This window comes from Prunus dulcis, chromosome 4 (assembly GCF_902201215.1).
Source record: "Prunus dulcis chromosome 4, ALMONDv2, whole genome shotgun sequence".
Taxonomy (NCBI): Eukaryota; Viridiplantae; Streptophyta; class Magnoliopsida; order Rosales; family Rosaceae; genus Prunus; species Prunus dulcis.
This window is the reverse complement of record NC_047653.1, coordinates 4,581,995-4,609,459: the sequence shown is the minus strand read 5'-3', so window position 1 is coordinate 4,609,459 and position 27,465 is coordinate 4,581,995. Positions and strand designations below refer to the sequence as shown.

Below are 27,465 nucleotides of genomic sequence, written 5' to 3'. Positions count from 1 at the left end.
AAAATACAGAGCCCGCCTAACAGGATTAGTTTTCTCATCTTCACATATGCACACATGTATATGTATACAATGAATCAATCAAGTGTAGACCTGGTCATACTAAAGTATCTATTATTTTCACTTTTTAAAGCTCTAATTTTGAAAATTTAAATTGCATATCATATGAAAGTCAAAAGTGCATATTGACCAACAACTTTGGACACAATTAATTTCATATTCAGGATTGGATGTTGAAATTGAATGATGATATATATAATTCAGTAAAGAGTAGAATGTTTGGTTAGACTGGTAGGAATGACTTGCAGGAATCAGTCCAATTCACTCAGCAAATAAAGTCGCTTTTAAATTATGGTCGCCGCCAACGCTTTGCCTCGACTTTACTACAATCAGCGAAAAAAAAGTGCACCAATGGCCACGACTTTACTTCTATTAAGCAATTTCTATCTGGAAGCTTGTGCGTCAAAGGTGGTCCATTGCCTCCCTAATTGAATCGACATCTTATAAGACTCACTTGATATTGTGATGATTTTTTGACTCTTCATTTCTATATCAAATTTTTTTTTTAGAGGACAAACCCTATAGCATTAACATTGAGACCAATGAAATAACTAGACGAACACGGTACTTAAAAAAATATATATAAAATAATTATCGTTTAATCAAATAGTTAAATATTATATGATTTGAATGATCTTTGAATGAATGATTGGTTAATGAAAATTTTACAAATGATGAGTCAGATTATTGAAATACAGACAAATATTCTTACCACTAAACTATGAACTGATGTATAATGAACCCTTGATCCATGAATATATATCCTGTAAAAATATCAATGGTCCTAGTGCTGCCACGTGTAAGAAGATTGAAGAATAAAGCTGTTGAGATATTGTTAGACCTATTAGGCTGTTTAGACAAACTGTTAGTATTGATAAGAGAAGGTTAGAGATGTTAGAGAGGTTAGACAATACGTGAACAAGGCTTTAACTTAACTGATATAAAGTCTATAATTGTACTCAGTTGAGCTTAAGGAGAAATATAACAAGTCTCTTATCTAAAGTGAAATCCATTAAAAGAGACAAAAATGATGTCTAAAACAGTATTGTTTGTCTTGGCGTAAATGGATCTTTCTGGCGCTATTTGTGGAATGGAATCTCGAGTACCACTAACATCTCTTTCGGTGGCTCTAATTACTCCCTCACAAACAAAGCCACATAGTCTTGATAGATGACACACAAACAAAACTTCCACCTTCTTGTGTTGTTGCCTTGTGCATATGTGGGTGCTACTAGCTAGTTAAGCTATCCCCACTTGGAGCTCATTTTGTAAAACATCATGTGGAATCCATTCCCCCAAATTTCATCACTTTTCTTTCCTTTTTTCTTGGGTACAAAATAAGTCTTAAATTCAGGGAAAAGAACATCGAAACCTGTAATTAGGGTAATTGCTCTACCAATAAAAACTTACAAGTTCTCACATTCTCACATATATTTGGAGACAACTCAATCAACAATTTTATTAGTGATGTGGTACATGCAGCTCATTATTCATATTTTAACGAACAATTTACCAATGAAGTGTTAGTTGGATTAGATCAGGTCTTTGATGTGCTCTTAAGTGGTCATGAGTTCAAGTCTCCATGGAACCCGTGTATGTGAGTTTCCCCCTCCCTCTTCTTAACTTCGGCATAGAAAAAAAAAACGAAGAGTTTATGGAGGTGATGGTGGTTTGTTTGAACTAATGGGCTAAGTTAAGCTCTAGCCCAGTAGCCCATATCAAAAGCCCACCCCAACCTTTTCTCACCCCACCCAAATCCATGAACCCAGCCTTAAACCCTTTCTTCCTCGTTCGGTTTCCCTCCCTCTCTTCATTCTTCTATTGAATTAAAGCCTGTGTAATTTATTTTTCTCTTTCTAATTTTCCCAATGAAATTTGGACTGCAGGGCAATGAAACAGAGTGCAATGAGAAACAATAATGTCCATGAACAATGTGTACAAGGTCCACGCCTGGTTCATCAAAATTGGCACCCACAACCAACCTCTCTCTCTCCGACGCCTCCTTCTATGGTGCTCTGCAACACTATCCCACGAAAGCTTACCCTACGCCCGCTCTCTCTTTGCCCACTTTCCCTCTCCAGACACCTTCGCTTACAACACCATCATCAGAGCCCACGCAACATCCCATTCCTCTTGCTCCCATGCGCTCTCATTCTTCACCCAAATGCGTAGGCATGGCGTCCCCCCTGATAACTTCACCTTCCCATTTCTTCTCAAGGCCTGCGCTCGCCTCCAACTGGGTCAGGACCTGCATGCACTTATTCTCAAGCTTGGGTTTGATTCAGACATTTATGTTCAGAACGCATTGCTTAGTTTTTATGGGGGTTGTGGGTCGGTTGAGCCTGCACTGAACGTGTTCCATGAAATGCGTGAGAGAGACTTGGTTTCTTGGTCTTCCATGATTGCTTGTTTTGCCAACAATGGGTTTGCATACGAAGCTCTTGCCTTGTTTCAGCAAATGCAGCTTGCAGAGAATGTGATGCCAGATGAGGTTACTATGCTCAGTGTAATTTCCCCTGTTTCGATATTGGGGGAAATTGAATTGGGGGAGTGGGTTCATCAATTTATTCACAGAAATGGGCTAGAACTTACTGTTTCATTGGGAACTGCTTTGATCGACATGTTTTCGAGATGTGGCTCCATTGATAAATCTATCAGAGTGTTTGATGAAATGCCACTGAGGAATGTGCGCACATGGACAGCATTGATTAGTGGCCTTGCAGTGCATGGCCGCAGCAGAGAAGCTCTGAGGGTCTTTTATGAGATGAAAGAATCTGGCTTGCAGCCAGATCACATTGCTATAACTGGGGTTTTAGTGGCATGCAGTCATGGAGGCCTTGTTGATGATGGTTGGAGGGTTTTCAAAAGCATTGAAGATGAGTACGGCCTGAAGCCAACGCTTGAGCATTATGGTTGCATGGTCGACCTGCTTGGCCGGGCTGGCTTGCTTCACGAAGCTTACGAGTTCGTGGAGAAAATGCTGGTAAGGCCGAATCCAGTAGTTTGGAGGACTTTGCTTGGAGCATGTGTAAATCATAACCATCTTGCATTGGCCGAGAAAGTGAAGGAGAGGGTCCAGGAGCTAGATCCTTACCATGATGGAGATTATGTGCTTTTATCTAATGCTTATGGGGGAGCCGGGAGATGGGTTGAAAAGGAAAAGGTTAGGACTTCAATGAGGGCAAAGAGAATTAACAAGAACCCTGGATATAGTTTAATCAGTGTAGATCATGCCATTCATGAGTTTGTATCAGGGGCTAACTCTCATCCCCAATTTGAGGATATTAGAGAATTCTTGGAGAGAATAATTGAAAGTATAAGAGACACAGGTTATACTCCTCATACATCAAATGTGTTGCATGACATTGAAGAGGAGGAGAAGGAGCAATGTCTTGGTTATCATAGTGAGAAATTGGCTGTGGCTTTTGCCCTTCTGAGTGTCAAGGATAGTAGGACGATTCGGATCATGAAAAACCTCCGAATATGTCGTGATTGTCATTCGTTCATGAAGCATGTTTCAGAAAAATTCGGTAGAGAAATTATCGTTCGAGATCGAAACCGATTCCATCATTTTATCAAGGGATCATGTTCTTGTCAGGATTATTGGTGATAGATGGCCTGTAATATCATCTATCAGATTGCTCATAAATTTTGCTTACCCTCTTTTTTTCTCTGTGAACACATTATTACTTCAAGCAAGCACTGCATTCTGTATTGAGATTACAATATTTGATTCCTACGCAATTGGAAGCTCTAGTAAAGCTCCATGGTCTTTTAGTCAAGCTGTTTTCATGGAAATATCAGGCCCCATCGTCTTAATGGGTCTCAGCAGATGCAGTTTTTGGGAGGGAGGAGAAGTTTCATGAGCAAGTTACATATTTTCACTGTATGACAAATGATGTTGATGAAAGAATTGAATCAGAATCATAATGAACAAAGGGATGCTGTGAACTTTAAATTTATATAAAAAAAATCCGAAAATATCACACACAAGGTCTAAAATATCGGTGATATCGGTAGTCCAAAAACACATAAATTTCGATGGAAATATCAGAATATTATCAATATCGATAAAAATTGAATAAAAACCATGGAAATTGTAAGAAAAACTTGGAAATTTTTATTGAAACTTTGGAGGATGCTTATTTAGTTAATTATCTATTAGTTTATCACAAAAAAATTGGAAGGAAATGCATTGCATGATGAATTTATCTAATTTAAGTTGATTATATAGCGAGATGACAAACACTGTGAGTGTAGAAAATATGTAGTAATTAATGAAAGAAGATTAAACACACCACAATCATTTATATATAATGATTTACTACAATATTTTACATTTTATACATTGCATGGTAAGATACATAAGTGACTTAGTATCACATAGAGTTCCTATGAGGTTCAAATTTTACATTATCTTCATCATCTCTATGTGTATAGTAAGTGTATTGTGAAGAGTAGTCATCAAATGATACTTAGTATCACATAGAGTTCCTATGATGTTCAAATTTTACACTATCTTCATCATCTCTATGTGTAGAGTAAGTGTATTGTGAAGAGTAGTCATCAAATGATTAATCCCCAAAATAGTTTTGCATGTAATTGTTAACATGTCACCCATATGGATCCGAGATTGGTTGATGTTGTCCATGAGCAAAATCATTTGAAAATTGAGTCTCGGATTCTTTCCATGAGTTGCTCAATTCCTTCCCAAAAGGAATGGGATATGAAGGGTAGGGAAATGGTTGGTTATGAGTATAATCATAGTTACTACTTCGGACTCTGTTACAGAGTCCGAAGTTATAGATAATGAATCAATGCAGAATGGCCCCCATTTTTATACAAATTAAGAAGAAATTGGTTTCAAGAGTCTCATTTTTATACGTCCCAAAAAAAAAAAAAAATGATATACATGTGTGAACTTTGTCAAAGTAAGAAATGTAAGGTCCGTCATTCATTGCCTGTCCATGTCTCAATATTCAAAAGAAAAAAGAACTTACCACTTAGACGCCACAATACAAAGCAAACTAAAGATGACTAATTTTACAAGAGAAAACACCTTGAATCCCCTTTGTGTTTTTTCCCTTTTTTTTTTTTTTTTTCTCATTACATCGATATTTTAGTGATATTATAGCGATATTGTAACAAAATATTGTTGAAATGTGAGCAAAATTATCGATGTCAATATTTTCCGATATTATCGTTGATATTCTCGATATTTATACGATATGTGCATGGATACGTTTCGAAATATCCGTGATTCAAAAAAACGATAATATCCTCGATATTTCGTCGATATTATCGATATTTTAGAATATGATCACACGTAACGAAAGACCTGTAAAAAAGACTTGACACTTTCTAAAGTAAATATTATCAAAGGCCTTGAACTAATCAGCCATAATTTTGAACTCCAAGCTTATGTTTTTATGGGTGAAAAGAACTACACATTTCAGTGCGCCAAGATGCGCAGCTTTTCACTGAGCATGGCACAACCCATGCTTCTTCATTATGTGCTGCATTGAACAGATGTAAGTGGATAGCAAGCCCTTTACAATCAAATAAAATAGTAACGAAGAAAAGTAATATAAGGTTTTCTTGTTATAATTTCCCATTTAACTCAAAAGGAAGCATCACCGAAGTTCACTGCCAAGTATTTTACACAACACATCGGAGATACAGTGCCAATATATACCACTCATGCTATCCAAAATAAAAGAAACAGGCCCCATCGTCCGGCGTTATGTAACAATGGGGAAAGAAAAAAGAATTAACAAATAAAAACATCAACTGACTCAATGCAGCCTTGTCAATTCTTCTACTCTTTTGCAGAGCTCCTCCACTGAAACGCGCATTTGTTTTGAAATTTCATCCATCTTGCTACGGCTCAGATCAAGGAACGATTCGATTAGATCGCCGTCCAAGAAATTTTTGGCATCTACAGTTTTCTTCTCATTGTTGAATGACCTCCACTGCTCATGGCTTAACCCTCCAACACCCTTTATTACCTTTCTCAAGTTTGACTGGAGCTTCTCCAAAAACACATACTGCTCTTGGGGAAGTGAGGCAATGACTCCAATTACACCGTTGACAGTGCCGAAAATGACAGTTGGGATCTGGCCCACATCCGAGTCTGGCAAGCGCATGACAAGAGAGCCATGCCGAAACCTATTGACAAATTCACCTAGGTGATACTCACCAACAACCTCAAGACGGCCACGTTCCTCATCAGTTGCACCTTCACTATTTTTCCGAACACTGAAGAGGTTGAAGAAGTTTTCAGCTCCAAGGTAAACATCATCATCAAGGATCTCTACAGCTGACATCCAATTTGCATTATAGTCACGTGCTCGCTCCTCAATGGAACTTTCCTCGTGCTGAATACAAGAACAAATATTTTCAGTTCAGCAAGAGAATAGTCCTTAAACATGTCTCATAATGAACTAGCAGACACAAAACGAATTCTTTTCATGAGGCATTCATTAATCTACCCACAAAACATATGACCTCCCACTAAATATCCCAACAGCACAATTCAATTTCGCTGTCATCAGGTAATGTAAGGTTGAACCTTTATGAAATTCATCTGGAACTAAACAAATCTACTACTGCTACCACTTTGAGTCAGTACTAGTTCATGGTATGTGGAAGGCTGAATATTAGTTTATTACCTTGTAGATTAACAGAGAAATTGACTTCATCAAATCCCCAACAACAATGAAATCTCCACGAGTCTGGACATAAAGCGCTAGTATGTGGCCGTGATGTCCGCATTCCGATTGCAACTCGCGAGTACCATCATCCCGCAGAGTCCACTTGTATATCTGTATCTTTTGATTGATAGCAGCAAGTAACTTGCCATTGAATGCATTCAAAGAGTAAACAGCACCCTTGGTTTCCTTCTCAGCGACGAGTTGCAGCTTCCCATCTTCAACCGTGAAAACTAGAATGCGACCCTACAATTAAACAATGCAGTTAGCAAGGGAGAATGAAAAATCAGTCAGTTACCAGTTCAAGTGAGATTTCTGCACTTAAACCAGTAAACTTAAATGCCATCTTACTTTGGTTGGCTCATTTTCTTCTGGGAGAACATATGCCGTCCCGACACAGTAATATACATTACTGTCATCTGAGAAGGAACAGCTAAGTATGGAGCAGCCATATTCAAAAGCATCGAGTTGATAATATGTTATGAGGTCAAAACTCTGGTCATCTAACAAGCGGATGAAGTGTGTTTCTGAATCTTCTGCACTAGACTGGTTATATTTCACGCTAGATATGGCAAAGGTCCTGGACTGCTCCTGATGGCAGATACGGCGTGCATGCTCCCCTAAGGGAATAGAGCGGATATGAAGCTTCTGGATGTCATCAATTGTGCCAATAGTTAGTTCACCTTCTTTAGCAATCGCAAGGCTGTTGTCATAAGAAAAAAGGAAAATCAGTTAATTCTCTGTCTGAAAGGGGCTGGGGAAAGAGTTACCCCATCAATCCATGAAGTAACAGAACTGGAAACATGCCATTCCTCAACCAGCTTATGGTTGTATCTACATTGCACCTAAACTATTTATTCTCTTAATAAAATACTAACTAGTCATAATAACCCAGTACCTAATCCATCCTGCATTTGCACCAGCTAATGGATAGAAAATGGGAAGATTCAGTGTGGAAGCACTTATCAATTTTTGCAGTAAACTGCACCCTATAGGGTGCCAGGCCTAATATTTTAAGATATCACCACATGATATCATTTTAAAAAGATTTAAAACATGCACAATTACATATATAACATTTGGTCAGTTTTTAAAAGTAATAATAAATCACGCCAACCAATGGTAACTACTAATAATCAAGCATCCTAATCTGGTATTCTGACTCATCACTTTATTAACTACTGCCAACCATTTTGAAAAAGCCTGATATATAATTTGTTGTATGTGGAAAGTTACTGCGTAACAAAGTTATAGTGTATCACAAATTGAAAATAGGAAAAAAGATTACACAATTTGATATACATTAAACCTAGATCCTACAAACAATTTAAACAGTGAAGGATAAAGAGAGAAGTACCTGTCTGGAAATGCAGCAGAGTTGAATGGGCACATATGGCTGACTTCTTTCAAATTTACGTTGCTGTAAAGCAGCTTCTTGTTGCTACTGTAAATGACAGTTGGCCTATCCGACGCAGCAAATACATGCGTAGTACTCTTGGATGAGAAAGTACGGAGTGTAATGGGTTGAGTCCCAAGAGAGACTTTTTTCCTGTCTGTTAACTCACCAGTACTTGTGTTCAATATAAAATTTAAGAGGTGCCCATCTCCAAGGGCACATAACAGATAGGATATCTGAGTGAGAAAAAAAAATTGTAACACAAAACTTTAGTCAAAAACCGAAAAATCACAGCATAAAAACTCTGCTAAGGAACCGAAGAAAGCAATTCATGTGAAAATTACAAATCCATCATCTATGCTACAGAAGTCAACATGATTATATGCCCCGACTCTTTAGATGGATTCCAAAATGGTAATAATGGAAATCCTAACCAGTTAAGCATGCTATTAGAAGAGCCACTCCCCAATAGTATTCCCAAAAAAGACATTATATTTGTGAACAACAATAATGAGTAAAAGTGAGAAAAGACTTAGTGAAGTAGGCTCAAGCACAGGCATACCCCTTCAAAGGCACAAAGAAGAACAGAACGAGGTATGATCTCTCCTCCCAAATGTTCCTTGGTGATGCGGCTCAGGTCAGGAAGTGAATATATCTGGACACTTATATCTGTCCACATTCCAACGGCTGCTAGCTGGCTATAATTGGGATTTTCACCTATGGGGTTTATGTCAAGGCATGAGATCTCAAAGTCCAACTGTGCATGGGTTTTCTGTGTCAATACCCCATCACCAATTTCTAAATAAACTAAATGCTTTCCTCCGGTTGCCAATAAAACCTGTCACAGAAATAGATTACAGCAACAACCAGTTAGCGCATCAACAACAGGCCCAACCAAATGTTTGTGCAGACGTGTCCCAAACAGAACAAATACCATGTTAGGATATCCTCTACTCATTTGCAATGCTGATACTAGATTATTAACAATGTACTAATTATTAAAGGGATTTTATCTACACACAAGAATCTATCAAAAGAATTGTCAAGTTTTAAGATATTTTGGGAATATGCTAGGGTGTGTTGAGTAAAGGTTGGTTTTTCGTGTGGATAGAAGCCCCTTATGAAAAAACACCTATTCTACAATATGATAGTATAATTACGTCTAGAAAATTTAAGGTACATGTTTCCTAATTCTTCATAGGTTTTACTCAAGAATTTCCCAAAATATATATATCTGACTTTATTGAAGCAACTAAAACTGCCAAATTGCCAGTGGTTGTTACTTGCAGAATTGATTTTTAATAAGAAACACAAATTTTATTAGCTTACTCACAAACTTATAAGTTATAACAAGCAGAAACAAAACCTGGGTGGCATTGGCAGTGGCAACATTGATCGAATAGCCTGCTGGAGCAAACCACTCGTTCTTCAGCTCCCTAGATGTAGAACTGACTAGTCTTACAGAGCTCGAAGTGACCTGTGATGTTAATTCATCAGCCAGCATGCACTAGGTACAATACTTTTCTATCATCAATAAATTAATCACCTTTAGAGTCCAGACTATCTACATAATAGAACATTTCATTAAAGAAAAATATAAACCTGCAAATGTTAACATTACATTTTTTTAAAAGTGAGAAATGTGGTCACTGACAATATCATCAACACCATCTAGTGAGATAGACCACGTAGATATTCCCTACTTCATCAGGTATGATGTGATTTATTAGGAACATGTACACGAGGAGCATATTAAAAAATTTAAAACCTGTAGTGCAAGTATAGTATAGGAGAAACTAGGGGGTGTAGTAGTGGTAGATGATTAAAACATAGAGCATATTAAATACACAGAAAGGTTCAATGTGCATTAAAATATAGAACAAACAACGTAATGATAGAAGACTTAAATAACCTACCTGCACAAGTTGATTGAAGACAGCATCATGGCAAAATAAAGTCTGCACTTGAGAACAGAAGCCTTCTATCTCAGTTTCTTCCAACTCATCCTCAAGATTCATTGCCAAAATTCGTGTCTCACTGATAAAGCTTACAACCAGGAAGGTGTCATGAGGATCATCAGTGGAGGATCTTAATGACCACATTCCCTTAATACCTTGAAGCTCAACTGATGCCTGTTCAAAGTCATACAATAAAGAAGTGACACATATCAGTCATACAATAAAGAAGTGACACATATCAGTACCAAGAACCACACGCAAATGCACACAATGAAATTTTGGGTACCAGTATATTTAAATGAGTCAAACCTGTTCATTGATTCCAATTCCATTTCGAACTACGCGAAGAGAACCATCCTTGTAAGCTCCAGAACAAGTTACGACCTGACCTTGGCCTTGCCTCTCAAGATCAACCACACAAAAGTCAACTATCGGCCCCAAATTGACATACCGTTCTAAAACTTCGACATATGAACCTTTTGCATCCGGCTGTAGATTTAGCTTTACAAGCTGCGATTACAACGTTTTGGAGTGTAAATATATCATAATCCAAATCATTGAAGGAGGCATCAAATTTTTATTTTTATTTTTTGAAAAGGAAAGGAGGCATCAAATATGATTTAGATCAAAATAATCGCACAAGTTTATTTCGTTTAAAACTTCATGAAATGAAACATAAGAGGTACACATGAATGGACCCACCAAGTCAGAAACACATCCAGACTCTGTTTCCCTACTAGTAAAAGGATAAGAAAGTTAAAACTCAGGCATTTTGGGGTGGGGAAGAAAAATAAAAAGTATCACCAAATTTAAAATCTTTTTTTGGTCGAGCTGAGGAAAAGGAGGAGTATCCAGTACAGTTCCCTATTCAACAACCTCAACCTATTCCCTACTCCCTCCTGTTTGCAATCTGTAAAATACCTTCCTCTCTAAGTTCAACTAATCAAAAGAGGTTAGTCCTCTTTTGTTTTAATATACATAAAAATGGTAAGTCTCTATCTTACACATTATGTATGTCTAAGATTCAAGTTCCTTTCAGTCTAGTTTTTTTAAGGGGAAAACTGGGAAGACTGATATTCAAGGAAAACAACAAACACTTTAATAAACCACTACTTTCAGTCAAATCTATCTTTATATACTATGTGCACTGCCCCTTTAATTAATTACTTACTAATGACTCTTATTCTGTCATGAACAAATTTTTAATGCTAATACAAGAACAAGTAACATGGAATAGTTCAGAGTACAAAACCTGTGAATCCCCATAGCTTGATCCGATATAGACAAATGCATTATCAAGGTATGAAATAGTAGATGCAATGGAAGTCTCTCCCAAGAGCTCAATTTTGAGTCCAGTCACCCTACAACCAAAATATAAAAAAAGTAGATGGAACCTTGAGGAAATCATGGCAACAAACAAGGTCCAAAACCTTAAACTAAGCGTTGTGTTAAAAATGTAACCCCGTAATCTTTCAATCAGTAACAATTGAATGTTTTGAAGAAGGTATTAGAACTCACTTTTCTTTCTCATGGGTTATAACAAGTAGGTGAAGAAGCCCGGCATGATCACCAAGCAAATACCTAGAACCATCTGCATCTACTCTCCCATAGGCTCTCGTGATGGACTATAATGAAATGAAAAGGAAAAACTCAACACGGTACATCTATAACCAATTCAACATGCTTAAACAAAACTCAAATAATATCTATAACCTACAGGTCTTATTGGGATTGCTTTAAATGCATTGGCACTGCAATAAACAATTGTTTCTTCTCCAATAATCAGAACACCGCAAAGTGGTGGAGGAACTGGTATCAACAAATCAGCCCCATTGTCAAGGTTGTTCTGTGCCCAAGGACCCTCAACAAAATCTTTATCCTTCAGTGCAACTTCATATGTTTTGACATGGCGAGCATCTTTGTTATCCTGCAATTATTCAACCATAGTAAAGGCCATTGAAAACTTTGCCCCAAACACTCCGACACCATTTTACATAAGAAAAGTTGTGCATGGATTGCAAATACTCCCAAAAAACTCTTTGTAAATCTTTAGAAATAAACCAACAACCTTAATGAGACCATGGGACATGCAGTGGAAACTCTGCAATCCAATGTTTTGCTAACTTAAAAATGGAGCAGATTTACACAGACTAGAGTAACTTGGGAGTATTTATTTGAGATAGGTTTGCTATGCAAACCATCATTGTGCCAAAGGATTTGCACGAATAGTCTTCAAGCCAATGCAGGGAACATAACAAACAGAGCAATATACAATAAACTTAAAGATATTTGAAAATAATGATATTAAGACACTTTCTGTGATAAGTAGATAGAAAAAGGAAAGCCATAGCCCCAACATAAACTTTATATCCGTAAAGAAGGGAATGGTTGGGACCTGATACAGAACTACAATGGTTGGTTTTGAACAACCATAGAGAAACTGGATATCCAAAACTTGAAGTTCCTCAAGCCTGAAAAGTTACCATCCAAATATGTAGTTACAGTGAAAAGAAATTTTAATTCACACAAAGAGGAGGGAGTGAAGAATATAACATTGCAGCTAACAGACATGGACAATTCAAGGACAGTTCTTCACAGGAAGACTAATCAACAAAAGAACGAAGAAAAAAAATTACCTAATGTTAAATGCCTCCTTGAGCTGCCCTTTATTATCAAAAGGAATAACCTGAAAAGACAACAGCGTATTATGTCATTTCTAAACTATAAATGTGATAGCAAAATGAAGAACTTTATAAGACCTTTTCTTCCTAGTAAGAATATTGGATTAGACATATCAAAATATTCAAAACCACATACCTTAAACAATCCATCATACAAATGGAGTCCAATTAATCTGCAATCTGGATCAATTATACCAATCTGAAAAAAAATAGCAGGTAAAGAAATTATAAATTAGTAACATTTGCGAGTTTCCCGGTTGAAACTGAAACATGGTTTAGTTGTCAACTTTAAAAAGAGTTAAATGTTTAAACATGCAAAAACTACAAGAACTGAGTGTCATAGAATTATTTAACCTACTTGACCATTGTCTGTAGGACGACCTATGCGATCCGAGACATCTCCCATTGCCCTACATGACAAGGGCATGTGTTTGTCAAAATGTGATTAAACAAAAACATTACTAAATTACAGTCATCTACAGTCCATATAAAATGAGTACTAGAAAAGCTACTGGCTGAAGAGTTACTAAAACACAATTAAATAAATTAATCACCAAAAAAAGCATCATAATGTTTCTAAAAGACTGGATTACGTGCATCTTCTACTCACTTTTGTGAATAAATTTACATAAAAAGAACTAATTTCACTTTCTTTCCATAACTAACCTTGTAATGAGCTCAGATGTTTCGGCATCCCATTGAAGAACACAAAATTTGTATCTTTCTGTGGCAATAAATAGAAAATCTTGTGCTTCACCCTGTTGAATAGAAATATATTTCTATTCAAACCAAGAAGTAAAAATAATAGCAACGTAGACGAAAATATGAAAAACAATACTCACATGAGGTCGAAAAAGTTGGAGTGTCGCTATCCTTCCGTATATTGGCACATCCAAGATAGGCTGTATAGAAAAAAATTCTGCTTAACGCATATAAAGCTATAAAGTTTGATATTTTCTTACAAACAAACGTCAAGAAAGTTCAAACAGTAATTTCAAGATTGGACAATAACAGTTTATTCACTTTTGCATTACAAATGTAATTCAAATGCCAGGATAAATTTCTTCATGAAGTAAATCATACTCTTCTTTACGTTCAAGTAAAAAACTTATTGCACAAGTTCTATACTATCATTTTATAGGACTAAGTTTTCAGTGAAATGAGTAGATGATAGTTCTTATAGGGGACAACTTATGCTCAATGCAAAGTCTCATGTCACTATGTCCAAGATGAAAGTTTGAAAACTTGTTTCTTGGATGTTGACACTTCACACAAAATGCTGAAGCTTTAGATTGTAACTACCCCTTTCCCATTAAAACATACATCCCTGGACCAAATATTATATAAAATATTAACATCATCAACTGCCAACAAAAAGGTAAAGGAATACCAAAAAGCCATAATTTTCCAAAGAATGTCGTTGGACACTTCACATTTAAAACAATGATGATACAAGTCTTGAAACCAGAGATTTTGTGCACGTGCAAGTAAGCTAATAAAAATCATATATATTATTTTACAATAAGATACACTGAGTACCTGTAAGCCCAGAGGAGTAAGTAGAAGAATTTCAATACGTGTACATTTCCTGAAAACAAGATAAATGAAGCCGTTAATGAATTAGAAAACACTTTTCACATGAAACCTTGCTACAGAAAAAAATACGATTGCTCAAGACAAAAGTATCGCACTGAACAATGATGAGTTGCGCTGAAGCTATAGACACTAGAAGACCTTAGTTTCCTTCCTTTCACACCTATTAGGTTGCATTTGGTTCGCGGAAAGAAATTCATGGGAAATCAGATTCCATGTATGTTCCAAGGGGATGGGAAATGGAAGTTATTTTCCATGTTTGGTAATGCTGAGACAGCAACCAGGAAATATCATTTTATTTCCTTGCCTGTGTTTGGTTTGGGTAGGAATTGGAAAATAAAATTTGTTTAGTTTTCAATTATACCCCTAAGTTAGAAAACCGTGATTAATGTTTTCCTTGACTTGTTTAATTTTTACTGGACACGAATTGGTCATAAAACACCAACGAGGGTTGGTTGAATTGGTAAGGATCGTTCTCTTCGCTATCCAGGCCTAAGTTCGAGTCCCGGTGCCTACAATCTCTCTTGGTGGGTAATCTGTAAAAACCAAAAAAGGGGCTAAGATCCCCTCTGTAAGTCCTTAATGAGGCCTAGGTATGCCCTGGCCCTGGGATGGGGTAGCCTCCCCTCCCCCTAAACTTTTGTTCACCCTAAAAAATTAATCGGTCATAAAACATAATTAATCCTTGCATCGATTTCCCATGGGAAAGGAAAATTAAACCGAAGTTGGATAGACTAGAGGGTTTCATTTTCCCATGAGGTAGGAAACTTTTTCCCAAGCTTGGACTTACCAAAAGACAGAAACGAAATGATTTTAAACTCCCAAACCCCTTTTTTAAGGGAACCAAATGCCTCTTTAGTGTGTTTTTACAATGAAAAAGAAGGAAAGAGTACAATTTTCTGGGGAAAAATACAGAACAGCATTTGGCAATACAAGGAAAAAGAATTCAAAGCAGAGCTACATGCAAAAATATTTCATTCTTGTTCCATAAAATTTCGAATTTCTACAAATTTCAAGAAAAAAAACCTCTGCAGGAAAACAAAATAGTCTGACATGACATCTGAAATTTTTCTTTCGAAAATTTCATTCCTTTAAGTAGCTTCACACACGAATTTCTAAAACCACATTAATCTGGTACACATCTATCTGTTTATGTACACACACAAATGATATGTGCGAGAAAGAGGATGAGAAATTGAAGAGCCCCATGTAAGTAACGCATTAACAAAACCCTAGCACGAAAACACAATCTACAGCAAATCAGATAGAGAGAAAGAGAGGGATATTGAGGGTTACGCTATGATGAGATTGAGCTCCTGAGGTCCGGTGAAATTGCCAACGCATGAGTTGGTGACGTTGGTGGGCTTGTGGGCCGTGACCACATAGTTCCAGACACTCATCTTCTTCTTCTTCTGCGTCCCAATTTGTTTGCTGCAAATCTCTTGCTTTGTGTAGAAATGGCGCCGAACCAGTGAGCCCTAGAAGCAGCCTCTCTCTCTAACTTCTCTACTCTCTCTTCGTTTTGAGCGGATTCGGCTAATTCTTTCCCACTCACTCTCTTCTAGTAAAGACACGCACCGGAAGCTTTTAGAAATACAAAAAGTGAAACGCCTTCAGAAATACTGGGAAACGCTGTCGTTTTCGCCTATGTCCTCGTCGTTAATCCGCGTCCGTCGGTTTGTTGGACTTTGGCGCGATCCACAGACAGACTGACCCCATTAACCATCTAGCCTTTTTGAACAAAAATTAGGGCTTGTTATTTAAAATTAAGCTGTAAATAAGTCAAAATTCTCTCGCACATTAGGTTAGTTTATTTTATTTTTTTTCACTCATTATGGTGTGTAGACTATTAGCAAGTGTAGGTGTTGGTGGTTCCAACATCATAGTCATTTGGCACTTGCTTTCTCAATTATCCAGTTAAACTGTATATCATATTTATCGATAAATTAATATGATCAGACACTTGCTTTCTTAACTATTGAGTTATCGATGAGTTAAAATGGTAGTTGTCATTTAACATTTGCTTTCTCATGCCATTTGGAATTTGCTTTCTCAACTATCGAGTTACACTCTATATTATATTTATCGATAAGCTAATATTATAGTTGATAATTTAGCATTTTTATGACATAATTATGTTCGCTCTTGTATTTGGTTTGTAATTTTTCCCTTTTGGTAACTCATAAACTATAATTTGACATGTTCGAAAAAATATGACATCCTCCTTTTAGTTGTATTTTGTTATTCTTAAAAAATATATGTAATAGAAAGCGTGCCATACTCTTTTACCAATTCAACATTTATACCATACTCTTAAAAGTTATATTTTGATTATTGGATATTTTGTGGTATGGTATACTAAGGTTACAAAATAAAACATTAATAATTAAAAAGTTTAACAACTTCACATTCCAATTACACAAGTAACACACCTATGTCGTACGATAACTATATCTTAGTTTAGTACTACTTATCTTCTCAATGATAAATGAAATTTTAAGTTCAAATTCTCAAATCAAGTGTAAATTATGCTATCATAACACAAGATTTCATACAATTACAATTCATCATTTTGGCATAGTTTTGATATTTTTTAAAAAAACCTTTTAATTGAATTGGTACTATTAAATTGACACTCAAAACCAAAAATAAATTGTAAAAGTAGAGGAAATAGACAGAAACTCTAGTCGTTCTCTCCCTTTGTGAGTCCTAAAGGAAAACTCCATAGAGGGGGGAGGAGGAAGAAGCGTCGCTGCCCCTCCTCCCCCTATTCTCTTCTCGTCCTTTTCTTTTAGGTTAGTGAATAAGTAGACTCTGACGTTTTGAATAATAAGCCTCTTGTAGTGATTTCTTCTAAGCTACGCTTGGATCGAAGTTCCCCATCACCCCTTTTAGTCAATGTTCTCAATCAAATCTTTTTCCCAAAACCCGCTCCATAACACTGCTCATGTTCTCTAAATTTGATTCTACATCGTTTTTTTACAAAGGTTTCTGTAAATCACCCAATTATTCTTTGACAAGGTTGTTGTTTTCATTTATTTGTTTACTCTTATGCGCAGGTAAATCGCTGAAAATCATATTTTCCCCATATATTTTACAGTTGTGGTGGTGGGTGTGACTACGACGTCATTTCTTCAGGTGGTGGTGGTGGTGGTGGTGGTAGAGTTCGCTTAGGCTCATGAATTGTTTTAGGGTTTTGATTATGTTGGGTTTGTGGGCTTTGTTTAGGCTTATGGTCAATTGTGGTGATATGAGCCAATAGTTTTAATACAGCTTTTGTTCGTGTTAAATTTATTTTTTAGCATGATTATAATTGTTGATAAAGTAAGATCATATCTAAACACATAATTCCTATAAAATTATGCCTATTTTAAATATGTTCTTATCAACGGAAAAGACGATATTCGAACTTCTTGCTTGATTTGGACATAGAACAAATCAGTTAAAGAAAATTGAAGACCATAAAATTGAAATGCTTGGAAATTTGATTTAATTAATTACAGGGAACCAATATTCTTAAGGCCAAGAACAACCCCAACCCCAATAATGTGACCCACACTGCCACAAGCCAAGGTATCAGCAAGAGTGAACCCAGCTGGGTCACCGGTCTGCAGCCCAGAGTCCCTGGTCTCAAGCTTCAACCCTGCTGTTGCCTTCCTGTTTGCAGATGGGGCCAACCCAAACCTCCCAGCAAATAGCATTAGGGTTGTAGTAGTCACCATTATCTGTCAAATTAGTTCAATTAATTAATATAATCACCTATTAATACCGTTAAATTAATAATTAGTGAAACATTTGCTAACCAAATTGGTGGGTGAGCCAATGAAATCACAGCGAGCTCCCAAAGCACCCTGGCCCTTGCGCCTCATTGGTTGAACTGCTGCCTGAACAATGAGGAAGACTTCAGTTTAACTTGTGCACCCAGCAGCAGCATTGTATGAAAACATGGATGAGGAGAAAAAGAAGTGCTTACCAGGCTTTGTACATTTGCATATGAGACTTTGGATTTTAGCCCATTGAACTGGGGGAGAGAAGTGGTCACAGTTGCTGCTGCCATTTGCCAGATTTTTTGTGTGAGAAGCTGATGAGGTGCTGCAATGTCTCTCTCTCTCTCTCTCTCTCTCTTATTTTTTATAATTTTATGAACTTTTGCAGGCCATAATGCCTATGATTATAAGCTGTTGAGTGAGAAAGTCTGCACCCACAGCCACATGAGTAACTTGTGGCTTCAGAATGTTAGAACTGGATACACCAAGATCCTGGTTGCTGACTTGGCTTTGTCCCATTGGATTTACTCAATTGGATAAGGTTTTGTGTGCTTGAGAATTTTGTCTTTGGATTGATGATGATGATGATGTAATTTGGACACTCACTGGATATAAATAGATGAAAAAATGGGCCACATTGGGCTGGATTGGGTTGGAAACTCAAATCCAATCCAATCTATTGATGGACTAGAATTGCACTAAAAAGCTCATAAGAGGCCAACTAGCATTGAACACTGACCAAGGGCAAAATTGTCCTCAGCTGTATTATTTTATGTTTATGACAATTTGGTTTCCCAGGACCTGATGAGGGAAGGACAAAAGATACAATCCACAGAGATACTATGCAGGGTGGGTGGGCCCCCACATTTAAACCAGTTTCTCCTTTCAATATTCAACCTCAAGATGTATGTCCCTTGGGATTTGATTTGATTGCTTCTCTCTGTTGGGGTAACCCCAAAATCTCATTCTCCTCAAACATATCATATCTCAATATCTCTTGAGAAACTGAAGGTTAATCTTGTCACTTCAACAACAAATTGGGTTCACATTTACTCCAAATAAAGAGAGGGAGAGCATATATTTTTTTATCTTTTTGTAAAGGAAGTAATATTAGGGGTTATGCTGTTGTAAATGGATGTGCATCATAATGCCTTCCATAATAGCTACCATAATGCCCTCCATAATTCCTCTCGATAATACCTATCTATCATTTGTAATTATGCCTTGTAACCACCGCTAATGGGTGGTAAATGATGATGTATTTTCTATGACTATAGATAGTTATACTAAAGATGGATAAGAGATTAGAGAGCCTTGAGCAATTGAGAGATAACAAATACCACATTATTAGTAAATGATGATCTTTCTCAGCTTCATTATATAAAAAATACTACATTATGAACAACCTCTCTAAAATAAGTGGAGCCGGCCGGTATAAGGGTTTCATAGCTAGTATAGAGGTGGTACACAAACGTGGTCTTGCTAGTACAAAATGAATGAAAAGAAAAAGGAACATGAATCCACATTGAACCATATTCCACCAATGATGTCAGGTAAAGATTTTTATTTTTTATTTTTATGAATTGCTATATTTGGAAGTTCATATGATGTATTTCCTATGCCTATAAATAGTATTTCCTACACCTATAAATAGTATTGCACTAAAGATGAATAAGAAATTAGAGAGCCTTGAGCTATTGAGAGATAACAAATACCACATTATTGGTAAATGATGATCTTTCTCTGCTTTATTATATAACAGATACCACATTATGTACAACCTCTTTAAAATAAGCGGAGTCGTCTGTTATAAGGGTTTCACGGCTATTATTGGGTTGGTACATAAATGTGGTATCCTAATACAAAATGAATCTTCAATACAACAAAGACAAGAAAAAGGAACATGAATCCACATTGAACCATATTCCACCAAAGATGTAAAGTAAATAAATTTTATTTTATTATTATTATTTTTTGGAATTGCTAGATTTGGAAGTTCATTTGATGTTTCCCCATGAACAAACTTTTACAAGAAGAAGGCTATGAGGCAAAGAAAGATGCACGCACATGACTTCTAGACAAATAGAACCAAAGCATAGGTGATACAAAATTTGAAAGGAACCGAAAATAAGGTGAACAGAGGGATTTGATTAGCTATAGATTCCTAACCCAAAAACAAAGGCAGGGATAAGCATATTACAATTACAAAATCCTATGCTATTCATGCTCTGATCTCCTCCTGCTTTTTTACACAGCACAAAATAGTTTTGTACAAGCAAGCAGGTAGAATTTGACTTTGTGGGCAGTTTAATCAAACCCATCAACTTCAGCTTCCTAGATACAAAGGCAATAAAAGGCAAGCAAGTTGCCACCAAACAGAGCTCGGATTAAGCTTGTACAATGGAGGTGCTGCAGAGCCTACTGATCTGAAAAACAGGAAAAAAATTATGTTATCGGTTCGATGACCATTGCATAAATAAATTTGACACTAGTATTTCAGATACAAAAACTAAACCGTGTTAAAAGAACAAGCATACCCAGCTGCAGCAAAGACACATTTTCCATAACCTGTAAAATGGTAATGAAACTGATCAGTATCTTTATTTTGGCTGGATGGTTCTTTTAGTATCTAACTCCAATTTTCTTAGAACCAAGAAACGAGAATTCTTGATATTATAAGAACAAACTCATTCTAGGAAAGTATTGTTTACCTATTGCTGTGTGGAGATAACTTGGAATCAAAAGAATTGGTAAAATTGCCAACATTAGCAAATATTGATCAAACTCCAACGGTGACATAATGTCATATTCTTAAATTTTGAAACCAAGATGTTTCGTAAACGTGCAAAGAAAAATAACTTCGATCGATTCGAAGCTTATTATTTAGTGCATAAACTCAAAATTCCAGCTATAGAATCAGCAGCAAATGTACCATGGGACTAAAACTTGAATGCAGTACTTTTTCTTACTCTGAAAGAGAAAATCCAGTTAGCTATGACTTCAAATTGATCTAAGTTGTTCTAATCCATGAAAAGATCTTAGAAGTGGAGATGTACAACTTACTCGGGTTATGTTTGGTGACTGCAGCAGTTCCTCCAAAGTTGCAAGCTATATCAGAATTCCCATTCTGTTGATAGTAATCATTGAAAGCAAAGGAGGCATGAGACAAGAGAGTATCCGGTTCATAACAGGCTCCGCCTTCTTGGATTGCCTTGCAGTTTGCCATTCCCAATCCACAGGCCCAGTCTAATGCATTCTGCAAATCAACTTGGGAAACCCCGGGAAGGGCCACACACCATGTTGTGCCATCAAGGAATGTTGTGTTCCCTTCTGGTGGTGACATTGTGGTTACTGGGATTGCTCCATCCGCCTTCTCTTCCACCGCAAGTTCCATTGTCGAAACTAGTAAAGAATCGAAAAAGATCGAGACACACCAATTCAGTACTGTATGGATTGATGTTTCATTGATCAAATATTAACTTGTTTCAAAATCTAATCAGACCAATACTTATCGCTGATATAGAATATCACAGACATTTCAAGTTTATAAAATGACAGATACTTGCTGAAGTTAGCTCAAGCATATGTTTTCAATCTATCATTTTCAGTTTCAGAACAAATCTCTACAAATCACAACAAAACATAAGGAATAAAATAGCTAAAACTGAATAATACCAAGAAACCATGTGCCTTTATGTGGCAACATGGGCCCACAGTGAAGGGAAAATGAAAAGTCAAAATTGCCATCAATACAACTCTACCAAAATGCTATCTCAAGGCTAAGTTGGCTTGGACTTGCCTGTATCAGTATGTATGTTGCCATTTTAGGCACTTAGCTACCATGAAACTAGGAGACCTTTTCATTTTTTTTACCCTTCAGAGAGAACCCTTTTCATGGCTATCCCTCTATCACATACATAAACTATTGATGCAAATCTCAGAATGTTCCTCTCCAAAATTTATAAAGATTTAAAAAAAGAACATTCTTTATTTTGCAAGCTTCAGATGTTCATATACAACTATATATTTCATGGGAAACAGATAATGCAAATATATAAACCTGACCAGAACCTGCCAACTTCTGAACAAGACAAGAAAACACTGGAAGGAAAAAACAATACTTAAAACCAGAAAACAGAACAGCAAGAAGAAGCAAAGGAAACAGAACATACCCAGATAGCATCCCAGGAGCAACAAGCACTGCAGAACCAAAACCCATATGTTCTTTCTCATGGTGGATATTCCTCAAGCTTCTCCAAGAGGGGGGAAAACAAAAAGCCTCAATGTTCAAAGCCCTCCTCAGCCTCAGAAGCTATACTAAAACAAAACAAAAAAAGATTTATTAAAAAAAAAAAAAAAGAAACCCCTCTAGCTCTAGAGAAAACTGAAAACCCACTACTCTCTCTCTCTCTCTCCCACTTTCTGTGTCTTAAGAGTGAGGAGATGCATATGAGAATAATGGGTGGTATAAATGCAAGAGTGTGTTCATGAGGAATCTGAAGTTCCTTGAGAGGGAAATTATCTTCTTTTTCACTTTTTTTGTTCTGTTTTTTTTGAGTTTTCAAGAGTGTGACAAGTGCTTCAGAGAAGCAGCTAATTATGTGTACTCACTTACTTTGGCAGTGTGCTTTTTTGCCTCTCACAGCACTAGATTTGTACATTGCATTTTTAGACCTTCAGGCTTCCAGGCACTTAAAATATGAAAGCTTTTTTCACAAGGTGGTGGTGGGTACAGTCCAGCCATATAAAGCGATTTTGGGGGTGTGTTTCTCAATTCCCATTCAATTTATCGCGATATATTGAACCCCTCTTCACTAGCTGGATTTTCTCGTCAATTTGCATCTTATGTTGGGGTGTTTTGGTCCACCAACTTTAAAAACCACCAGGACCCATGTTGATTTCTGGGCTGAATTGTGTTTTGTTTTACATTTGGCCCAATTCTGGGTCGGGTCAAGCCTGGTGGTGTTGAAGTTGGGTGTAATTTTCGTGTATGTCCATTGAAAAGCCCCACCCATTTGGTTTGCCCTGTCAAATGACCCAAATTATCTGAGAAACTAACTTATAATTTGAGATCAGGTATATGGAACTTCAAAAAATGAGGCAAGCTCAGGTTTATCAGTTTGTGAAATAAGTAATGTACATTTATGCAATGATCAGTCAATTTTTTGTTGATTTGCTGATGTACTAATTAACTTGTACTTGAGCTTTTCATACGCAATTCATTGTCCCTACTGCGAATTTACAGAGTAGCACCATCTAAATTATAAAGGGTTGGACCACCTAACCCCATTTTTTTATGTTGCTGTCAAAGAATAGTTGTTCTGCTATGTAATTATGCATAGCTGTTTGATTGATGTACGACGAGGCATGTAATACTTTTTTCCCTGGCCGTAGGCCTTGGTATGTGTCCATGTTGGTATCCAGCAAATGGTGAAGCATCCAATTTGTGTGAATCTCCTTCTCCTTACGGGTACAAATTATTCTGAACTTGGCCTATTGTGCCGACTTCCTCCTTCATAAATTATACAGGATTCACAAACAATAATGTAGCTACACGAATTCAACATTATTCATCAGGAATGAGTCCGACATGCCATCATAGTGGCATTCGAAGTCAACCATGCATTGCTGTGATTGAGTTGGAATACCATTACACAGTAACATCATGTTTGTACGAAAGTCATTTTAAATTTGGAATTATGGATTAAAATTTAAGTGACGATCCTAATTTTTTTTTTTTTTTGGGTCTGGGTGAGGATGCATATCAAGGAAACTCGTTTTTCTAAGTCATTTACAACTTAGATTTCGATGTTTATAGATGCGAGATCGACTTATGAGCTAGAAATATTCTGTTTTTACCTTTTGTTGGTAACCAACAACATATACTACAAAGTTTCATCATGTACTGGCTGAAAAGATGTTTGAAATGGATTTAGTGGCTCTCCTTCAGAGTTTTGGAACCATTGTTATCAGACGCGGACCATTCACAATTCTCAGGGGAGGAAAAAAGAAAAAGAAAAAGGAAACCCAATAAATAAAAGCTAGGGGACACAATAACCTGGAGTCACAGAAAAATCTTGTTTCTGCATGATTCTTTCTAGTAGATGCAATCCTATATCTTAAATTTTAGCAAGGAGACACAATGACCTGCAGATTTGGGATCACAGAAATATCTTGTTTCTGCAAATGATTTTTGCTAGTAAATGCAAAACCTCTCTAAAAATTAAACTATATATCTATCTCTCTCATCATATAACCGTCCCTCTCTCGTAAAAATTAATACGTAGGACCCACCGGTAAGAGAAAAACAAGAAGAATGCATTCATTCAAGAACTTAACTACACAGAAAAGCTGAGATTATATATAAATAAGGTTGACCAGTGACCAGTTTGATCCTGTCTGGGCTCCTCAACATTTATTAGAACCTGAACCAAATCGCTAGCAGCAAATGGCTTCACATATAAATCATATTAAAATCCAAACCAACAATAAATAAATAAAAAACTTGCATAAACTAAGATCCAAATACATATAAAATATCAGACAGTGGGGACACAATCTAGCAGTTAGATGAGCAACCACTTATTAGTTTATCAGCAGATCAAGCAGACACAGAAGCATCGTCAACAGCTTCGGGAACATCAGGTGTGATGGCACCAAGAAAATTAAACAGATGACTCGGATTCCAAACCCTAATATTTTTTTGTTTCTTCTTCTATTTTTGGGTTGTTCTTGATACAGCCATTATGTACCACACACAAATTAGGGTTTAATCTGTTTTTAAAATATTTTATTATTAAATTAGCAGACTATATGGTACTAACTCAATATAATATTTGTCCCCAAAAGTCAGATTAATATTAAATTGGTGTCATAATTTTCACCTAATACAAGTTTGTTTATGTGCTGTGTTGAGGAAGAATGTGTCTATGTGACATATTTTGTCCGTTTGTCGGCCTATCAAAACAGCGGGAATATTGGCAGCTTGTTCACTGTGCTTTCTCTTCTTCTGCTGTGCTTCCTTGAAATGTTCATTTTTCATTAATTTATATGCCTAATTTTCCATTATTATTGTTGCATTTTTCTATCCCTTACATTTCGAGAAATTATAAAATACTACGGTAGTACGAACTCGGTAATCTCTCCTACATTTCATGCATTTATACATGATGAATTGAATATTTTATTCAACATGCATTCCTTACACATATTAAACTTATATGGGGGTTTGATGTGAAAAGCATAATCTCTGTATTATAATGCAATATGCACGCATTTCTTATGTATCATGCAACTTTTTTGTAAAATTATATAATTATTTGTAATGGAAATGTCGGAAGAAACTATACGTATGATCGTTGGGAGAGATTAGGTGAGCTTTTCCATGAGCCTTTCTTCAAATCATTGAAAAGTTCTCCTAACATGCCTATTTTCTGTGGATAATTATCAAAAGCTTGAGTGTTATGGTTGTGGCTATTTGTTCGCTTTATACTTTTTAGGTCTGTTCCAACCTAGACAATTTTGATTTTGATTGATGAGTTTCGACTCAATTACAAAGTTGAATCATAAGCATTTATATTGGTTCCAATTAATTAGTGTTGATATGCAGTCTTTGTAGAGTTGTTTTTCCAACCCTATCATAAATCTCATGTTAATTTTGATCGATGCGAAAGTTGAGTAAAACGTTAAGGAAATGGTTGGTATACAAATATTAACACCAATGTATCTGTGACATAAGATGTACATAAGCAAAACGTAAATCGTGATACGAAAATTACTAATTTTAATTGAATGTATCAGGTGAATATTGGATTTTGTCTTCTTGTTCCCTTAAGAAGGAAAGGGCATCAACTGTGAAATTGATGATACATTAGAAAAGAATATGCATATAGTACAAATTGAGTGAAGTAGAGTAGAGTTGTCTTGGATTGGAAGATCTTTGTGAATCGAAAAAAGGTGATCTTGTAATCTCACTGATTACTTCTGGTTTAAGCTTTAAATGATCAAGTGAATCCAATTAATTATTATTAACATAAAGATACCAGAGGCAGTAAAAGACAACGATGGAGTTAAAAATTTGGTTTCTTATTGAAGAAAAAAGTTTAAAAAAAATTGGGCCCACAAGATCTCCAAAGCGGGATTAGCCACTTGTGGTGGTCACTGATTTACATGTTTAATTATAGTGCATAATTTCCTCTATTATACATCGAATATTCCACCAGTTGATCATTTTGTCTATCTCTCGAGTGACTCCAAAGCTTTCCAATTATTTGTTTTTCTTCGTCAAGACTAAGATAAAGCTATAGCTAGCTAGCTAGCTAGTGGCTGTTAGCTTATGAGGTAGCTAATTCCTCAAATTAAGATAAAGCTATCACATTCTTAATAGATGTATTTGTTGAATTACCATTTATATTATTTAGACTCGTGTGGTGTGGCGTTTATACTTCTTTCATGTTTTGTCGTATGTAAATCCATACCAGGTTTTGTATCTCAACACTAACCTTGTTCTGACATCTTTGGCTGTAGAAGATCTTCTTCTCTATGCAACACTTTAGTGCTTATTCTCTAGATGGGGTGAGAGCTGTGTATTTTTGCATTGTCGTTGCTAGAGAAGGGACCATCTATTTATATGCATCACTTGACAGCCTTGCCCATCAAGGAGCTGTCAAGTGTTCCTAGTTGCATTAGGATTAGGTTGTTCAATCCATATAGAATTAGGAATTCCATTATCTCTTGTATTTCAATTAGGATAGCTTTTATACAAGGATAATCTGTTTAGTTTGAGTATATCTCTAAACATGCAAAACTCTAGAATCCCTACATGATTAGAAGACCACACTTCCGTGGTTAAGACAATAATTTGTCTTACATTCGTGTCATATGAAATTATTCAAAAGTTAATATTGAGTACCGGGTTAATCAATCATATATCAGAAACTAACAACATATGGTCTCCACCATCACCATGGATGATGATTGATTTAAGTACCATTTCTCTTATTGGGCTTGGTGTTCATGTGTGATCATGTGTTCATGTGAGTGAACAGATAAAGTTTGGTTCTCTAATTTTGGAGTTCAAGTTTGTTAACTTATAATAGAGCTAAACACAAACAAAGCCACATAATATGTGGGTTTCTGGCATGCACTTTTGGAGAAAGGAAAAAAAAATGCCAAAGGCATCTCAAAATGCAAAAAAAAATCCCCACTTGCTGCACTTTTTGCTGGTCTTTTCCAGAACACTCAGTTTCCATGCAAACCCATCATGGGGCCCTTTTTTCCTCTCACTCATCTCATCAATTTCCT

At 36.3% G+C, this 27,465-nt stretch overlaps 4 protein-coding genes across 5 annotated transcripts; 1 reads left to right on the top strand and 3 right to left on the bottom strand.

Annotated features, from left to right (window-relative positions):
* Positions 1-1,878: 1,878 nt before the first annotated feature.
* Positions 1,879-3,871, top strand: LOC117625799 (pentatricopeptide repeat-containing protein At4g21065-like). Its single transcript, XM_034357362.1, has one exon. It carries the CDS (start codon positions 1,976-1,978, stop codon positions 3,665-3,667), a length of 1,692 nt encoding a protein of 563 aa, XP_034213253.1. The 5' UTR covers positions 1,879-1,975; the 3' UTR covers positions 3,668-3,871.
* Positions 3,872-5,634: 1,763 nt separating this feature from the next.
* On the bottom strand, positions 5,635-16,003 carry LOC117624163 (DNA damage-binding protein 1). Its single transcript, XM_034355305.1, has 19 exons — positions 15,692-16,003; positions 14,342-14,390; positions 13,645-13,704; positions 13,469-13,560; positions 13,161-13,212; positions 12,939-13,001; positions 12,758-12,807; positions 12,517-12,592; positions 11,839-12,048; positions 11,640-11,746; positions 11,374-11,482; positions 10,431-10,631; positions 10,080-10,295; positions 9,530-9,640; positions 8,726-9,001; positions 8,125-8,399; positions 7,119-7,470; positions 6,729-7,013; positions 5,635-6,434 (listed from the first exon to the last, which is right to left on the bottom strand). The coding sequence occupies exons 1-19, from the start codon at positions 15,793-15,795 to the stop codon at positions 5,853-5,855; spliced, it is 3,270 nt and encodes a 1,089-aa protein (XP_034211196.1). The 5' UTR covers positions 15,796-16,003; the 3' UTR covers positions 5,635-5,852.
* A 1,834-nt stretch (positions 16,004-17,837) lies between these two features.
* LOC117625118 (photosystem I reaction center subunit psaK, chloroplastic) lies at positions 17,838-18,620 on the bottom strand. Its single transcript, XM_034356714.1, has 3 exons — positions 18,369-18,620; positions 18,199-18,279; positions 17,838-18,120 (listed from the first exon to the last, which is right to left on the bottom strand). Exons 1-3 carry the CDS (start codon positions 18,450-18,452, stop codon positions 17,893-17,895), a joined length of 393 nt encoding a protein of 130 aa, XP_034212605.1. The 5' UTR covers positions 18,453-18,620; the 3' UTR covers positions 17,838-17,892.
* A 1,583-nt stretch (positions 18,621-20,203) lies between these two features.
* LOC117624955 (glucan endo-1,3-beta-glucosidase 13-like) lies at positions 20,204-22,721 on the bottom strand. Of its 2 annotated transcripts, none has more exons than XM_034356495.1 (4): positions 22,335-22,721; positions 21,226-21,564; positions 20,700-20,730; positions 20,204-20,583 (listed from the first exon to the last, which is right to left on the bottom strand). In XM_034356495.1, the coding sequence occupies exons 1-4, from the start codon at positions 22,393-22,395 to the stop codon at positions 20,550-20,552; spliced, it is 465 nt and encodes a 154-aa protein (XP_034212386.1). In that variant the 5' UTR covers positions 22,396-22,721; the 3' UTR covers positions 20,204-20,549. The 2 variants fall into 2 exon arrangements, with proteins under 2 accessions (XP_034212386.1, XP_034212384.1); XM_034356493.1 differs by having other exon boundaries at positions 20,204-20,588; positions 22,335-22,717.
* Between the last annotated feature and the right edge of the window lie 4,744 nt (positions 22,722-27,465).

Coding starts and splice junctions, on each gene's coding strand:
- LOC117624163 (XM_034355305.1), bottom strand. CDS start 15,795: ATGAGTGTCTGGAACTATGTGGTCACGGCCCACAAGCCCACCAACGTC. Junction 13,705..14,341: donor TTACTCCTCTGGGCTTACAG/GTACTCAGTGTA, acceptor TTTTCTATACAG/CCTATCTTGGATGTGCCAAT. Junction 13,561..13,644: donor TCCAACTTTTTCGACCTCAT/GTGAGTATTGTT, acceptor TCTATTCAACAG/GGTGAAGCACAAGATTTTCT.
- LOC117625118 (XM_034356714.1), bottom strand. CDS start 18,452: ATGGCAGCAGCAACTGTGACCACTTCTCTCCCCCAGTTCAATGGGCTA. Junction 18,280..18,368: donor ATGCAAATGTACAAAGCCTG/GTAAGCACTTCT, acceptor CTCATTGTTCAG/GCAGCAGTTCAACCAATGAG. Junction 18,121..18,198: donor TTGGCTCACCCACCAATTTG/GTTAGCAAATGT, acceptor CTAATTTGACAG/ATAATGGTGACTACTACAAC.
- LOC117625799 (XM_034357362.1), top strand. CDS start 1,976: ATGTCCATGAACAATGTGTACAAGGTCCACGCCTGGTTCATCAAAATT.
- LOC117624955 (XM_034356493.1), bottom strand. CDS start 22,395: ATGAGAAAGAACATATGGGTTTTGGTTCTGCAGTGCTTGTTGCTCCTG. Junction 21,565..22,334: donor GCTCCTGGGATGCTATCTGG/GTATGTTCTGTT, acceptor ATTCTTTACTAG/TTTCGACAATGGAACTTGCG. Junction 20,589..20,699: donor TGTGTCTTTGCTGCAGCTGG/GTATGCTTGTTC, acceptor CCTGTTTTTCAG/ATCAGTAGGCTCTGCAGCAC.